This window comes from Fusarium poae, chromosome 3 (assembly GCF_019609905.1).
Source record: "Fusarium poae strain DAOMC 252244 chromosome 3, whole genome shotgun sequence".
In the NCBI taxonomy this organism is placed as follows: domain Eukaryota; kingdom Fungi; phylum Ascomycota; class Sordariomycetes; order Hypocreales; family Nectriaceae; genus Fusarium; species Fusarium poae.
Genome location: NC_058401.1, coordinates 3,019,143 through 3,035,027, shown reverse-complemented (window position 1 = coordinate 3,035,027; position 15,885 = coordinate 3,019,143). Strand labels below are relative to the sequence as shown.

Here is a 15,885-nt window from a genome sequence, read left to right as displayed (position 1 = left end):
TGAATATCGAGTGTGCCCTTCAGAAATTGGCGTTTCGGTCAATCAGCACATCACCATATTGTATACACCACTAACTACTAACGGTGGAAAGTCAAGATGGTCCCCGGTCACATCATTGGCGAGGATCGGTTGGCAATGCTCAACTGTCCGTCCTGCACTGCGTCGTCTCACTTGCAGCCGTCAAACTCGTATCATTCGTTTTCTAGCCTGTCAATTAATCACTCAACTTTGCGTGGCTGAAGCACATACATAATGCAAGCAGAAGCAAGCACGGAGAAGCAAGTTGCCGTGATATTTATTTGTTGCAACGTGTGGTGTTCAGTTACAAGCACCGTCTCAAGTTACTTTGCTTTGCTTTAGGTACTTTGTTAACGCTGGGCTTTGAAAGAAAACCCTTTGTCAATGCTCTAGTCCAGTTCCTCAAAGACTCTTCGTCCCACGTTTCCTACAAGATTCACAGCTGCTACGCATGTATCTCGGTCATCCACGTGGCGGAACACCAACACACCACATCCGAACCAGCACGGACCGTTTCATTGCTTTTTTACCTTTTCATCAAAGGTACCCCTGAAACGACCAACAAGCGGTCCTCTTTCCGGTATTGTACGCCGTGACCGTCCAGCTTGTACATGTGCCTGTGCCTGTGCCTGGCAAGGGGGGGAATAGATCTGAAGTTCCGACCAAAAAGCAAAGACTGAACTAAAATCGGAGCACTATTGAAACATCGAGATCGATTGGCTGTAAGGCTCAATCTCCAGAACCGATGTACCCCAATGAAACGCAGCCTCAGGGAACGCCGAAACGTTGGTTGTGCTGTCAATGTCATAATTGACTGGACTGTGACAAAGACTGGAAACTAGGTAATGAATAGATGTTGGCTCCTGCCGGAAGGGATCATGATTCAAGAAATCTTTTCGACCCGATGAATAGACCTTGGTTCGGGAGTTGGTCAGAAGCCTAGTCTGTTGAATCAAGTAGGCAACGGGAAGCGACATGCCGTGCAGCTTGCGGTGGAACACAAACATGTCTTTGGTACCTGATTATTGAAAAAAATAAGCAGAAAACAAGTCCTTGCCCCTTCTCCTGCATGGCTTGACATGCATGGTCCCTTACGGGAAACCTTTCCTTTGGACAGGGAACCCCCGAGTTACAGCATCTGCTAAAGTAATGGAGGGATGGGCCGCCACTTTGTTTCCGCGACGGGCGTCGGGAGCGCTAATATTCACCTTCCTTTGATAATAATGATGAACAAGGATACTATCATGTCATGTCCTTGCAGCATTAAATTTGTGAGAGTTTGCTGGCATTCATCGCCGTCGATATTGTTGAATGGGGTCTGCTAATATGGATGTCATGTCATAGACTGGAACGCAATGGTGGTTCCAAGGATCTTTCTGTGATCTCATCATATCTGAAGTGTGTGAAGATGTCACACGATTCAGGAACTGCAGGCATGGGTGAAGTCAAAATCAATCCGTCTGGTCCCTGATTCGCAAACGATCAAGGCCCGAGCTCCCCGCTTCAACGGTCGTGCGGTTGGAGTGCAGAATATGCAGGATGGGATGCTACTAACGTTAGAGCAAGGTATGTATGTATCTCCTCTAGGCATGTTCCGCAATACAGCGAGTGAGTGACTGGCACTGAACAAACTCCTAACAAGACCATGACACGATGATGTATGACAAGTCGATTGTGAGACGTTTAGAGCATACTGCTACTACCGTCCGTCAACGTCTGAGCCGAGATTCTGAGACTGACTGATTGACTTTGTTCGCCATTGAGGAAACCTGAATTCTTGCTGAAGATTTGAACCGGAACTCTGTGCCATGATGACGCTCAATTGTCCATGTTAAGGTTGGATCGACGTTGGAGAGTGGACGAAAACTTGATTCGGAAATAACCCTGTCCATGCTGCCATGCTGCGTTCCTGGTGGAAAGGCCCATGATTTACTGACGATAACTCAGCTCAAATTTGGTGATGAACTTGCAGCATAGTGTTGCAGGGTTTCCTTTAATACATACGGCAACTGGCGAGGTCTGTTGGTTGTGATGCCAGTGTTAGTGCCTGATACTTCACGAACAAACTTGTCTAAATCTCGGTGATATACGCGAGATGTGACGATGGCCAGGTTCCCGAGGGAGCCAAGATAAAGATGAAAGTGGCTGGAAATGAGAATCAACGATATACCTCAACAGTCATCATTTTCTAAGCATTCGGGTAGCGGATACGAAGGCCCAGACGGGCTCTCAAGAACCCAAATGTCGGGATAAGAAAGCAAAGTGTAAAGATAACTGGAATACGAAGAAACACGCAGGAACGGCGCAAGCTGCGTGGGTCTTTGTCTTGTCTTGTCCTGATGCGAGGTACAATACACAAGTACCGGTACCTGGAAGACGGGACAAGGGTACAGGATACTTGGATGCGCAGGTATCGTTTGTCAATCCGATAGATCCAAACTTCAATTGCAACGTGCTATGCACCGGTATTCAATTGGCAGCTGCTGTACATACCTCCAGTACATACAGCATTGTGAAAGCAACATTGCTTCTGTCGATTGGGGGGCCCAAGGGACAGAAAGAGGGAGACCAAAAACTGCACCAGGTGGTTTTGTGAGACAACTGTAGCTGGAGCTAGTCTATTGAATGCTGGAAAGCAACAGCAAGGGGTGGAGAGGGGGCCTTTTTTTTTTTGGCGTGACAAGCCCGATCGCATGGCGGCGAACGAGATCTTCGGACAGGGCGAGACGATGCCGATGTCTATAGAGTAGTAGTTATTTGTTAGTGCAATCCATCGCAATGCTTGTAGTCCAGTCAGTAAACCTCACGAGACCAATATTTTGTGATTAGGGATATTTCATTTCCCAAAGATTTGAAAATAAAAAAGTTCCTGACATGTGCCAGTTGTCTTTCCACTACGAGACGGAAAAGGCGTTTACCTCGATCCTGTCAAATCAGAGCTTCCCACAAAGTCTAAACAAAAAAAGTAAACTGATGAATGAATTGTGGCTTGCGATCGTGGCGAACGGTTGTAGAAGATCGCACACGGATTAGGAGTTTAGCACCGAAGCAAGTTTGTTTCCGTGAGCATACCGTTTTCTCGAGTTGGTGTTTTCCAATGTTTCCTTCACACCCCATTTTCCATTCTGATATAAAATTGGCCAATCTAAACATTGGACGTTAATGTACCATTGGCTAAGAAGAAAAGAGGTCAGGTAAGATGAGACGTGACGTTGACGCGAGTTGTGGGCAATGAGCTCCAAGCTCTACCTAGTCAAGTCAACATGTTATGTGTACCACAGACCTGAGAGGGTGACGATCGTCGATGGCTCCCTGCGGATGGAAGATCCGAGGGCCCATCTTTCTCACGAGCTTTAATTATTGATGATGCCAGCAAGAATCATTTGCTGTCTTTAGTGATGCATGTCAAGATGAATATTACTATTTCGAGCCCGTGACACAAAAGCATTGCCCGCACTCTCATTCTGTATGTGCTGTTTGGTTTGTTTCATGCGATTCCTTCAAAAAAGGCCAAAATAGCATCCGCTACTCCCTACAGAGTTAACGTAGCGGCTACTGGATTGTTAGTTGGGCTGCCAAGACTGTCCAGCCTCTGCTCAGGACACAAATACCGACCAGGGGCTGAACAATGGACAAGGACCTCTGGTCTAAAAGCATAACCGCATAGGTAGATCAGCAGAGAGAGACGGAGAGAGCGTCGCATGGACTCATCTTGAATATTGATGTAGAGATAATACAACTAACTACTAATGACTTTTTATTAGAGACTACCTAAGCACTGCTAGTCTTGGCTTCCTCTCAATGTCAGTCATGAATCGTGCTTAGAGTTTCTCCCCGCCTTTTACATCATCTCCATGCCATTGATACTTCACTCTGGTGATGGCTTTTGGTTTGCTTCCACATAAACAAACAACACATCCCACCAGTAGATATGCAGCGTTGTCCAATAACGGGCAATTCCTCGTTTGTCTTTGTGCCCCTCATTATGGACGGGCAGTTTTGACGAGTCAAGTCGATGACCACCTCCTACTGCACAATATTTGACTTTGAGATGCGATTCATTCATTCATCCATCCGGGCCCCTCCATCAGGCCAGGTAGATCACGAGAGCTTTGGTACAGTAGCGAGTGGTTCATTGCGTACATGTATCCGTACATATCAATTTGTCGTGCATGTCCCTTTTAAACCCAGGCAAAGATGGCTCTCGCTTGTCCTATCCGTGCTCCATTGCTCCATTATGAGTTCCACCAAATATTGCGGTGTTGGCCTGTCTGTCTCTCTCAGTTACGAGACTGCCCGGAAGCACCTAGCCTTAGCTTTGGTAGTAGGCAGAGGAGGTAGCCAGCGCCAACGTCCCGTCGTCAGCTCGCCGGCTCTTGGGCTGGACGCCACCTCATCAGAAGTCTAAACGTCCACAATTTACGATACTGGAAGTCCCCGCCAGAACCCAAGTACAGGTACAGGTACAGGTACAGGTACAGGTACAGGTACAGGTACAGGTACAGACAGGTACAGGTGATACTGGGTACCTACCGACATTGACTGCCCTTGTAGCGCTACATATGTACCTCGTAAGTTCGCGCTGCAAGTTCCACTTCCTCTAAGAGAGAGACCCGTTGAAATGGCTCCAGAGTGACGGGACCCTTCCCATTGCCACATTGACAAGGGGGTACCTGGGGGGCTTTTGATCCTCTGGAGGGTCTGAGGTCCAAGGTCTGAGGGTCTGCTACCTACCTAGGTAGGTAGGGGGAAAAAAGGAGTACGTACCGCACTATAGTGCTTTTAGCTTGCGAAGGGACCAAGAAGAAAAACGAGATTCAGTCAGTGGCTGTGGGCCTCTCCCGCCCTTTCTGTGTGTCTCTGCCCTCGCCGAAACCTGACGTCGACTTCTTCTTTTCCACTCAAACTGCAGCTTTTCCCCGTTATTCATTGGTCCTGATCCATTCCTTCCCTTCCTTGCCGACCCCCGGTGCCCTGAAAAATTGTCCCGCCCCCGGGAATCCGCACGCACGCCCAGTCCCAGTCCCAGTCCCAGTCCCAGTCCCAGTCCCAGTCCCAGGTCCAAGCAGACACCTGCTGTTCCTTATACTTACACTTACCTTAATTACCTAGCATCTGCTCTGCTTCTGCTTCTGCGCTTCGTTGCTTCCTCGAGCACTTGAATCACCACACACGTTTTGCCACGCATCACTCGACAACTACGACCCACGACTACTTGCATTCTCCTCACATACACAATCACCACTTATTTCGACTACCACTGCAGCAGCTGTACTTGTCTCATTATCGACAAGAACCCGTCGTCCATCATCCCGTATAGGTAGTTTTTGGCGGCCTTCAAGAGCCCACCAGCGCAGCGAGCCGTTCGATACGACCCTGCAGCTCACATTCGCTTCTCCTGATGACCAGCTTGGTTCGACCGTCTTGACGACTCCACGATGCCCTCGTATACCCGATATAATTTAGACGATCTCGACTGTACACCGGTGACGATAGTGGCCTACCACAACTAGCTTTCAGTTTCTCAGTTTTTGGTGACAATATTGGAACCATGGCCCTCTGGCCGTTTCGACGCCGGAGTAGCCGTAAGCGCTCCCGCAGCGGCGCTGCTTTCTCAGATGTAGAAGGCCCGCCGCTGCCTCACAACGAAGGGGCTAAAGTTGGGCTGAAGAAGCGACGTACCGAGCCTCCTAAATCTCAACAAGCCACCCGAAAATATAGCTTCTCTCCGGGGCGCCAGGATGACATCCGTAACGAACGAGTCCGAGGCGGCTCACCAGGCCCCGAAAGAACCGGCCGAACGATGACTACTGGCAACATGGAAGAGCGTACTGGACTTTGGGACCGCACACCCACACTACGGCCTACCCGTCAAGCAACAAGGAAACAGAAAAGCAAGAGGAGGAAGGAAGATCGTAACAGAGAGGCCGAAATCAAGGCAATGAGTAACTTTGTACCTGTCCGGCCTGCTACTGAGCAATGGAATTCTGGCAGGCCCATGAAGAGGGATTCTAAACGGTCGAGAACCAGCAGGTTTGGCAAACAGCGAGCTGGACGTGACTCCGACATCTCTCTCCCCGTACCGGGCTCAATCCACTCCAGTTTCTCATCCGATTCGGAGTTGGGTTCATACAGAGTGTCCGCTCTTGCTGCTCTTGCCCCACGACCGACGCTTCGCTATACACCAAATGCCCGGTGGACGGCACCTCATTTACCAACACCTCACAGACAAGGATCATTGAGAAAGAAGCTTCTCGAGCAAGAGTCGATTCCGGAAGAGAATACGAGATCACATAGGCGTATCGATTCTTTTGCCGACGACCTTGACGCCCGCGATCTCAGGGAACTCATGGAATTGGACAATCGACGACGGGAGTTCAAGAAGCAAAAGGAGAGACAAAGGATGGAACGACGGATTACACGACGGGCAGAAAAACAACAGGAGGACGAAATTCAAGCTAGGAAGGCAGGCACACCTCCGCCACAGAATCTCGAGCGAGGTGTCTTGGGCCGTGAGCTGGTTGGCCTAGGAATCGAGCCCGCCTCTGCTGTCGTAGTGGACACCAAACCTGAAGATCCAGAGCCCATGGATATAACTGATGACGAGAAAGAACCCGAGTCTTCTACAAGGGTGGACGAAGCCCTTCACCACACAGATACAGTTACTTCTGAACATCAAGCACCTGTGGAGGAAGTTATCACAAAAGATACCTCTTCCATACTGCCGCCCTCAGAGGAGGCGGGAAATGCTTCGCCTAGTAACAGATTCTCCGACCTTTTGCGATCAGCCAAATCCCGATCGAGGTCAACCATTCGATCTGATCGAGACCGGATGGTATCGCCTCCCCCGGAGACAATTGACGAGGAGGACGTTCATGTTCCAAGACAGAACTCCCACCACTCTGATAGCAGTAAAAACGGATTTGCTTCTATCAAGGCATTCTTACGAATCGGCAGTAAGCGACAACGACACGAAGGACCATCGTCGTTTGCCAATACTTCCCGAGAAGAAATGCAGGCGGCGGCAGCCCAGTCAAGAGCACAGGCTCAGGCCTACGCCCTCGCTAAGCTCGAGGGTGAAGACTCACCAAACTCTTCGGGTGCTAATTACCTATCTCGAAAGCCCAGCACCGGCGCTCCAAAGAGGACCCGATCCCGCTTCCGGGAGGATCTGCCTGAGATGCCTCTATCTCCGCCAGCTTCGCGTGTACAATCCCCTGAAGCGGAGCCCCCAATGCCCGTTCTCACTGAACAAAAGATCCGCGAAATGGAACAACTGCGTTCCATCGGTGTGCGTTATGACACACCAACGTCAGGTCACCGATCTATTGAGACTAATCGCCTTACCCCATCAACAATGGAACGGGTTCATGTTTCACCATCCCCCGAGGCTGGCATGTCTATGTCACTTGCATCTATTGATTCTGAGGGTTCGTGGCTTTCAGGAAACGTCAACAGCCGACGTGCCGCGATACGTGACAGCATCCGACGTGCTAATCAGCGCGAGCAAAACGAAAATAACATCGATTCTCCAACCAACAGCACGGACGAGGACCTCGGTATCGTTGAGGATGATTATATGACTAGGCTCACCCCTCGAAGGTCCTCAAACCCTGATATAATGGCGCGCCGTTCTGGAGAAGGACGCCCTAGCAGCGATGAAGAAGAGCTTGCGGACGACGGAGAGATGAAGTGGGGAGCAGTTGGCTCCCAACCCAAGGTGGTGCACAGGTGGACTATGAAGAGCCACGAGGGCCTCCTTGAAATCGAATCTGAGGAAGAAGAGAGCCCAACATCTCCCGTTTCCCCATCGCAAGAGCTTGCCAATGTCCAGGACGCTAGAAGCGTTAATCTGGGTAGAGGTCATGTACGCAACTTCAGCGCTGGGAGCGCAAAACTACTCGATATCACTCCCCGAGCATCTGTTGATGCCAGAGGGAGCTCGGAAAGGCGAGGAAGCCACGGCCTACCAGCTATTTGAAAGCCGAACTAAGGTTTGACCGTTCCAGAAGAAGAGTCCTCCGCAGCATTAATCACCGTCAATTCGACACATCACACTCCTTTCATTTCCTTACTGTCTCAACTGACCTCAGTCACTCCTTACCCATTTTCTTATCACACTTATCGACAAAAACCAAGAAACTCTTAAAACATCGGAAAACACGAAAAAGCGATGCGGACTCTTCTTTTGACAACGAAAAACATATGGAACTGCTTACTATATGACTGGTTTGGGCGTACGACTCGCTCTTGATGTATTACACGACCTTGATGACCACGGCGCATTCCGAGTTTCTTACTAGGATTTCTTTTCTCGACTACATATACCGCAACTTTTGATACCCCGCGTCGACCGCCAGTTTGAGAGTACTGGAAGACTCGACGCGTTTGATTTACCACTTATTAGTGAGGGAGCCAGCATCCCTTATCCGGACCCTTTTCGTGCACAAAAGGCACTGTCATTCATTGGGAAGCCGGTACTGATTTCCTTATCTGTATGATGAGGAGACCATTTTGCTTTCTATTAGCCTGGGTTTATGGGAGCCGGGGAAAAGGGGTTTGATTTGAGCAACTGGGATTTGCTTTTGCATTCAGGTCCAGGCACATAGCCTGGTAACCTGGGATCGAGCTTGGCGCGAGAGTGGTTGGCTGCATGAAATAATAGATATCTTGCGATGGCGCACAAACATCAATAGATAGCGTGAGGTGGGCAAAGTCGATCGGCTTGCGTTTGCCCACTTCAAGGAAGGAAGATATAGATGCTTATAAGCTGACAGGTTAATTGACCAAACCGTACAACATCTTAAGATTAAAAAAGTTGGTTCACCGTGCATCAAGTGATTTAATAAGATTATGCTTAGTCCATGTTGTGAGGCGCATGATGAAAGATGCCCGGCAGTTGATGAGGAACATCTGATCACCATGGGCCCTGGGACCTAGCTTGGCCGCTAGGACTGTAGAAATTACCATAGCATAGTGTTCCTTACTGGCGAACACTTACTGGACGGTATGTAGGGGGATTCTTGAATCAAGAACTACGTTTAGTTTACTGGTTACAATGACATGTTGTGAAAGGCTCAACCGATGTGGTTTGTTAATTGCTTCAATCAACCTTTACCTCGGAGCTGACTCGTTTCGTTCTTGAAACACACACAACTAACATCAACAAGTTGACCTGAACCCTTGTTTGAACAAGGCTTGCCACAGCTGTTATTAGATTTAAGCAAAAAGACTACAATAGTCATGATAGGAGAATATCGAAGTGTCAGTATAGTTTTGGTGGGCTCCCCATAAGTCTTACTCACTAAGCAATTTTCCATATTTTGTTCAGTATGATACATCAGAGGTATGCCACAGTCAATGAGAGACGCAGGATAGATATCCCACTGCCGTTTCTGATACTTGGGTGGTATATCTCTAAGGATAATGGCGTTCTCCTATATGGTCACATCTTCAGTGATCACACCCAGCATGAGCAATAAAACCAGAGTCTCTCGAAATCCTAGGGGTGAGACTAGGTCGAAGTCTTCTCGTTTTATGGAAGAGGCTATCATGCTATCATTAATTATACACAGTTTTTTTTTTTGGGGGTCCGAGTGCGACCCTGAAGTACTGTACCTTTCGGTAATGGGCATATAGATGTCAGTTACATTACGGTACATGTATGGCTCACCCACTACTGGCGATCTTGCAACCTTGCAGTATGCAAAGACTTGCTTTATGCTACTACATGCTTAAGGCAAAAAAGGTGCGTATTCTCTCTAGTTTATACATATTTATTGCTCACATGATCTCCTGCAAGTATTAGAGTACTGGGGTGAAATGTTGGATAGGCCTGCTATCTATTACTATCAAAAATATTTATGTATATATGTCATTCTCTTAATCTGTGTAATAAAGAAAAAGGATGAGAGAGTCATTCTGTGTAGTTGCGAAAGGAAAGTAAAAACGCTTTGGTATCATAATGCACTCCCATTCTGGTTAACAAAAACCAATCATCAATCCATCAGTCTAGTGATCGTAAATTTCTAAACTCTTCTCCGTCGTATTTTATTTAGTAGCTGCCCTTGCGAGGCTTCCACTCTCGCTTCCTCTCACGTCGCATGAGACAGAGATGCACAAACCAGTAGATGGCTGCAGCGATCATGAGAGCGGCAGCAGCCCAGGTCAAGCCAAGGAACTTGTTTCCGATAGAAGCAGAGATTCCAACATCGTCACCGACGTCATTGAGCTTGTTGACACCCTTCTTGCCGGCCACTGTGACGAGGATGCTGGAAATAAGGAGGACGAGAGCTGCCAAGCTGGCGATGATCAGGTTGACAGCGTTGACACCGCGACGAGAGAAGAGGAAGAAGGCGGCCAGAGAGGCGAGCATAGCAAGGCCGGAGAGTCCAACTGCGATGACGTACAAGACGAATGTGGCAAGAAGAGCCTTGTTCAGAAGGTCAATGGAGTCCTGGATGTCATCGGGCCAGTTGATGTCTGCGAGGCTCAGATCAAAGGGTCCGACTGAGAGTTGCTTGTCGAGCATCTCGGTAAGGTTGAATCGTTCTAAGAGAGTCAGATACTGTCGTCGTGATTGCTACTGGGGTTGCGTGGTACTTACTCTCTGGAGCAGAGTTGGTACATTCGGTCACGTTGTAACCAGCACCAGGGCTCGTGGCATTGGGCTTGTATTGCCCATCGCATGTAGCCATAATATGGATCGAGTACCACTCAGAGATGCCAATCGTGTCGGCCAACTCGTCGGCGATATCTCCAGTGACATCGTTGATCTTTCCTTTGATATCGTCCTTGACTTCGTTCCACTTGCCCTTGACCGCACCAAAGATGCCATCGTCTTCTTCGTTGTCGTTGGTAGAAGCACTGCTATCTGTGCCAAGGACATTATGGCCGATCATGGAAGTGTTGAGCTAGGTTTGTTAGTATGGAAGTACTGGTCTGAGGAGTTTTGTAAGGCTTACTCGAGCTACGGAGTACTCCTCCATGAATCCTTCCTTATGGCCAGCAAAGAGACAAAGCATGGAGAGAATGAAGGCCACCATGGATAACACCATGGGAAAAAGAACGAAGAACCTCGATAACATGGTTGCGGTTTGTGAACAGTGATACTACAGAAGTAGGATGCTTTTGGTGGTAGAGAGGGGAGACGGAGAAGCGAGATTTCTCTCCAAGTATAGAGTATGTAGGTCAAGTTAAGTAAATAGATAGATAAATAAATGAACGTTTGGTAAAGGGCTGACGTTGGCGGTGATGGAGGCTGGGGATATATAACTTAGTCTAGCACGTAGGTAACTACTAAGGTAGTTAAGTTTTAAGTACTAAACCCTGGACACCAATGATGCAACAAGAGAAGAGCGAAAAATCAGTGCACGGCCCAAACAACCATGATTCGCGAAAAAAGACATATTTTAAAGACATGGACCAAGAACCAGAGAATCAGACGCCAAGTCGGTGTCCTGGAGATCTCTGTATGAGCGCATCGCCTTGCAAATCATGACCTTAAACATAGACCACTTCCGAAACAAGCCAATCAGAGAACAAGCGCTTGCGTCACTGACCCTTTGATACAGGGGTTCGCTTTGTTTCTTTTCTTGGCTGGGAAAACCGGTTCTGCAGGGATTCAACGTCAGCCACTCAACATATCAACAGTGAACGCGTGTGAAACATGTAGAAAAGCGGTTAGATGGTGGGCTGCCAGGTTTGCTTAATCATCGATGTTTCTATGTTTGTACTATTTGATGAAAGAGGCCTCTCCTTTCTCGTATTTGGTGCATTGTTGATGGTGGATTCTTTAATGGGGATGATTCTATTCAGAGATGGACCCTGAACATCTCAATTTAGAGTTGGGCCATGCACGCGCCTTTCCCTTCCTTCCCAGTCTGCTAGAGCCTAGATACTAAGTACACGCGGCTGAGGCTTGCATACCGCTTGCTCTTTCCTGGGTTTGGGTTGGGTTTACACATTGGGGTTGGTTCCTGCCTCACTTGTTTAATACATCCATACCTAACAGGAAAGAACCAATTGTTCTTCTCTTTCCGTCAGCCTTAACTTTCATTTCTCGATAACGCTATCTATACTCTCTAACGATCTCTGCTCAACAACCAAGAGCGGGTCATCTGCTCATTCATCCGGTTGGCTTCCGTAGCTCAGTTGGTTAGAGCGTCGTACTAATACTTCATTCCGAGTGTTCGGTGATGCGAAGGTCTCAGGTTCAAGCCCTGGCGGGAGCAATCCCAACGCCTCCCGGATGTTTCTTTTTGTTCTTTTGTTGATTTTTATTTTATATTATGGTTCTTATGAAGCCAGCGCTGTTACTGTTCATCCGATGCAATAATACAAATCCTTGCTAGTGGTTGAAGTTTTGGCGAGTTGAGAGAGCTGTATCACAAAAATACACCGGCCATGCTGTATTATTGCATCAGGTACGACATGATCCATATAGTTTCTCCGTTTAGTAGGGTTAATGAAAGCCTCGTTACTTTGTAAGTAGTCTCAAACTTTGTACTCTGGTGTACAGATTCGAACCGAGTCTGATGGTAGGTACCAAGTTCGGGACCACCGTGATTACAGCTTTCTCGAACTGCCCTGGATCGACCGATCTGGAACTCCAACCAAGACAACGAATACCAGGGGATATATCCTCAAATATTATCAACTCGGTTGGGAAATGTCTCAATATTCAATACTCGACAATACTAAAAACAACACAGGAATACGATCGAGAGTAGTTGGAGTGCCTTATACCCATAAAGAGCGTTGCACTTGTCAGCGGTCCACGTTGACATCGACCCACGTGTGACGAATACAGAGACAAGAAAATGTCGCACAGCTATGAAAAGAGCCAGAAATTTCGTTACATGTAATTGTTTATTCGGCTGAAGGTGGAAGTAGTACTTGACTCGTATTTCATTATCTTCTGTCCACTCAAAGAAACGTCTTGACGCCTCATCATGCCATCAACTGAGCTTGTGGTCCAGACAACTGTACCTATACATGATGGACATTGAGAAGCATGGGCGTTTTATTATTTTCTCACATCAAAGGACTCCTGTCACTCTCTGTCTCTAATTGAGAAGCTGCATAAAATCTGCAAATACAAGAATTGTCTGTTCTTGACCCCTACAATCTCTAGCCACCAAAACCTCGCGAGCCGCCTTTCAAGCTCTGCCCTCTTGTTAGTCTCATTCGCCAAGACGCGGAGAGCATCCCTGGAACCCTTCTTTCCCGGGGTAACAAGCATTGCTTGATTAATTGAGTGAGTGATTGGTGTTGCTATTTTCAGACTTGGCTGCTGTATCTGGGGTTGCTATGCAGATGAGCTTCCATTCCATATACATTGACTTGACTCAAGTTATATTCTCGCAATTCCCTCACACATGATAAACTTGTTAGGTTTCTTACCTACAGTAGAAAAACGGCCAGCGATTCAACGGCTCTTTCGGCAAAACTCGTAGACTTGGCTGAATTGACTTTTTGTAGCGTGGATCGGATATCCACGAAGGCAAACCTAACTGTACACTTTTCACTTACACGACACCCCCAATATCACACTGTCTTTGACCATACATCTTAGGCCCTTAAACACAGTGCAATGAAAGCGACACCTCCTAGATTGGGTTCAACCGCCCGGGAAAAGATCTATTGCTACCTTAGGCAGTTTTATTCTCTTTCTTCCTTTTATCCCGCAGGTGGCGTGTTAGACTTTTCCTATAAAATCTATGACTTCTTCTAAACTAGTTCCATGTGGATGGAAACTGCCTCAACGATCAAGACCCAGTGTTGTGCGACTTCTGATGAACTTGTATCGCCACTAGTTTATGAGACTCCAACAGTTGGGGAGCTGAGTATCTCTCATGTACTCCTGGGGGAAAAGTCTTGCATCGATCGGGGCTTTGCGTGAGTGCGTGCGTGTACCTGCATGTGTAAGCAGTCTGTATTCGTTGTCCCGTTGCCTCCATTCATCTGCTGGATCAGATTCTTAATAATAAGACATTGTTTCTCTAGTTCTTGTTGTTTTCCAATTCCTTACCCTCTTCCTCTTGTGTGCTCTCATTATTTATTCTCTGTTCCCACAAGGACATACATTCGTTAGCAGCCCAAGTTCTCTCATCAAGGCATATTGCATTGTGTCTGTCTATACCTTAATATCACACTCCTCATACATTATTCATCATGCCTTCCATCAACAGCCTTCTCACCATGGCTGCTGCCGCTGGCACTGCTAGCGCTGCGTTCCAGGGTTTCAACTATGGCTCTACCTTTACAGACGGCAGTGCTAAAGCTCAATCCGACTTTGAGAATGAGTTCAACACTGCTGCTGGCCTTCAAGGCACTGACGGTGCTTTCACCAGCGCTCGACTCTACACTATGATTCAGGGTGGCACGCCCAACGAACCCATTTCTGCCATTCCCGCCGCTATCAAGACCAAGACCAGCCTCCTCTTTGGTCTTTGGGCCTCTGGCAACGGCTTCGCCAACGAGATTGCCGCCCTGAAGAACACTGTTGACCAGTACTGTGACCAGCTTGATGGCCTCGTCGCTGGTATCTCTGTCGGAAGTGAGGATCTCTACCGTATCTCACCCACTGGTCTCAAGAACAACGAGAACCCCGGCGCCGACCCAGACGTACTCGTCGACTACATCAAGCAGACTCGCAACGCTATCAAGGACACTTGCCTCGAGTCTGTCCCCATCGGTCACGTCGACACATGGACCGCTTACGCCAATGCGTCCAACAACGCTGTCATTGAAGCTTGTGACTGGCTCGGTATGGATGCCTACCCTTACTTTGAGGACACCAAGAACAACCCCGTCTCCGAAGGCGCAAACCTCTTCAAGGCCGCCTGGAACGAGGTCAAGGCTGCTGCCAAAGGTAAGGAGATCTGGGTCACTGAGACCGGATGGCCTGTGAGTGGAAAGACTGTTGGCAAAGGAGTTCCGTCGCTCGAGAATGCCCGAACATTCTATGAGGATGTCGGCTGTCCTATGTTTGGAGACATCAACGTCTGGTGGTACACTCTCCAAGATTCCGCTCCTCAGACTCCCAACCCCAGCTTTGGAGTCATCGGTTCTGATCTCACCGAGAAGCCCCTTTACGATCTCAGCTGCAGCTCTGCCAGTAAGAAGGGTACTCTGGTCAGCCGCAGTGATGACAAGTCTGGCAACGTTGAGCACTACTTTGTGAGCCCTTCCTTTGCAGCCAACAACAAGAACGGAACCATCCCTGTTGTACCTGTTGGAACTTCCACTACTTTGGTGCCAACTCCTTCTTCCAGCTCTAGCACTGGTGCTGGTGCTGGTGCTGGTGCTGGATCTCAGACTACCCCTGTGCCTGGTAGCGGTGCTCAGCAGCTCAACTCAATGGGTGCTGCTGCTGTTGCGGTTATCCTTGCCGCTGCTTTGCTATGATAGTATGGCGGCTTTGAAATGATTTACGGTTTTGGAAAATAGATTATGAATTTAGTAATGAGCATATGGGTTAGGACGTACATAGGACATGTTGGAATATATGAACATGAGCATATATTGCTTTTCAACTATTGATTAGAAGACATATTATTCGTTCAACTTGTGAATCAGTCTGTAAAGGGAGATGTTCAAGGGCGATAACAGTCGCGTGACCTCTTGTATCTAGAAAAGGGTCTCGGAATGCAGTCGCCGAATGACAGGTAGACAAACTGGAAGTAACAGGGAGTCAATAGCTCTAGAGCTCCCCTGCATCAAGTGGGTGCTTCAGCCTTCAGAGCTGGGGAGAGCATCTTGATTGGTTCAAAACTCACTTGGCGTCCTAAAGCCCCCTCCCCCTGGCCTAGTCTCGATCTACCAAACAACTGGACTGAACTACTATTCTAGGAATTCATCCCC

The 15,885-nt window shown here is 48.1% G+C and overlaps 3 protein-coding genes and 1 non-coding gene across 4 annotated transcripts; 3 read left to right on the top strand and 1 right to left on the bottom strand.

Annotated features, from left to right (window-relative positions):
- Positions 1-5,569: 5,569 nt before the first annotated feature.
- On the top strand, positions 5,570-7,999 carry FPOAC1_008396 (uncharacterized protein; the record flags this gene model as incomplete). Its single annotated transcript, XM_044852839.1, has 1 exon — positions 5,570-7,999. One exon carries the CDS (start codon positions 5,570-5,572, stop codon positions 7,997-7,999), a length of 2,430 nt encoding a protein of 809 aa, XP_044705509.1.
- A 2,073-nt stretch (positions 8,000-10,072) lies between these two features.
- FPOAC1_008395 (uncharacterized protein) lies at positions 10,073-11,105 on the bottom strand (the record flags this gene model as incomplete). Its single annotated transcript, XM_044852838.1, has 3 exons — positions 10,073-10,569; positions 10,625-10,931; positions 10,983-11,105. 3 exons carry the CDS (start codon positions 11,103-11,105, stop codon positions 10,073-10,075), a joined length of 927 nt encoding a protein of 308 aa, XP_044705508.1.
- A 1,051-nt stretch (positions 11,106-12,156) lies between these two features.
- On the top strand, positions 12,157-12,251 carry FPOAC1_008394. Its single transcript has one exon. It is a non-coding gene; the product is annotated as a tRNA-Ile (tRNA).
- A 1,942-nt stretch (positions 12,252-14,193) lies between these two features.
- FPOAC1_008393 (uncharacterized protein) lies at positions 14,194-15,429 on the top strand (the record flags this gene model as incomplete). Its single annotated transcript, XM_044852837.1, has 1 exon — positions 14,194-15,429. The coding sequence occupies one exon, from the start codon at positions 14,194-14,196 to the stop codon at positions 15,427-15,429; it is 1,236 nt and encodes a 411-aa protein (XP_044705507.1).
- Positions 15,430-15,885: the final 456 nt, after the last annotated feature.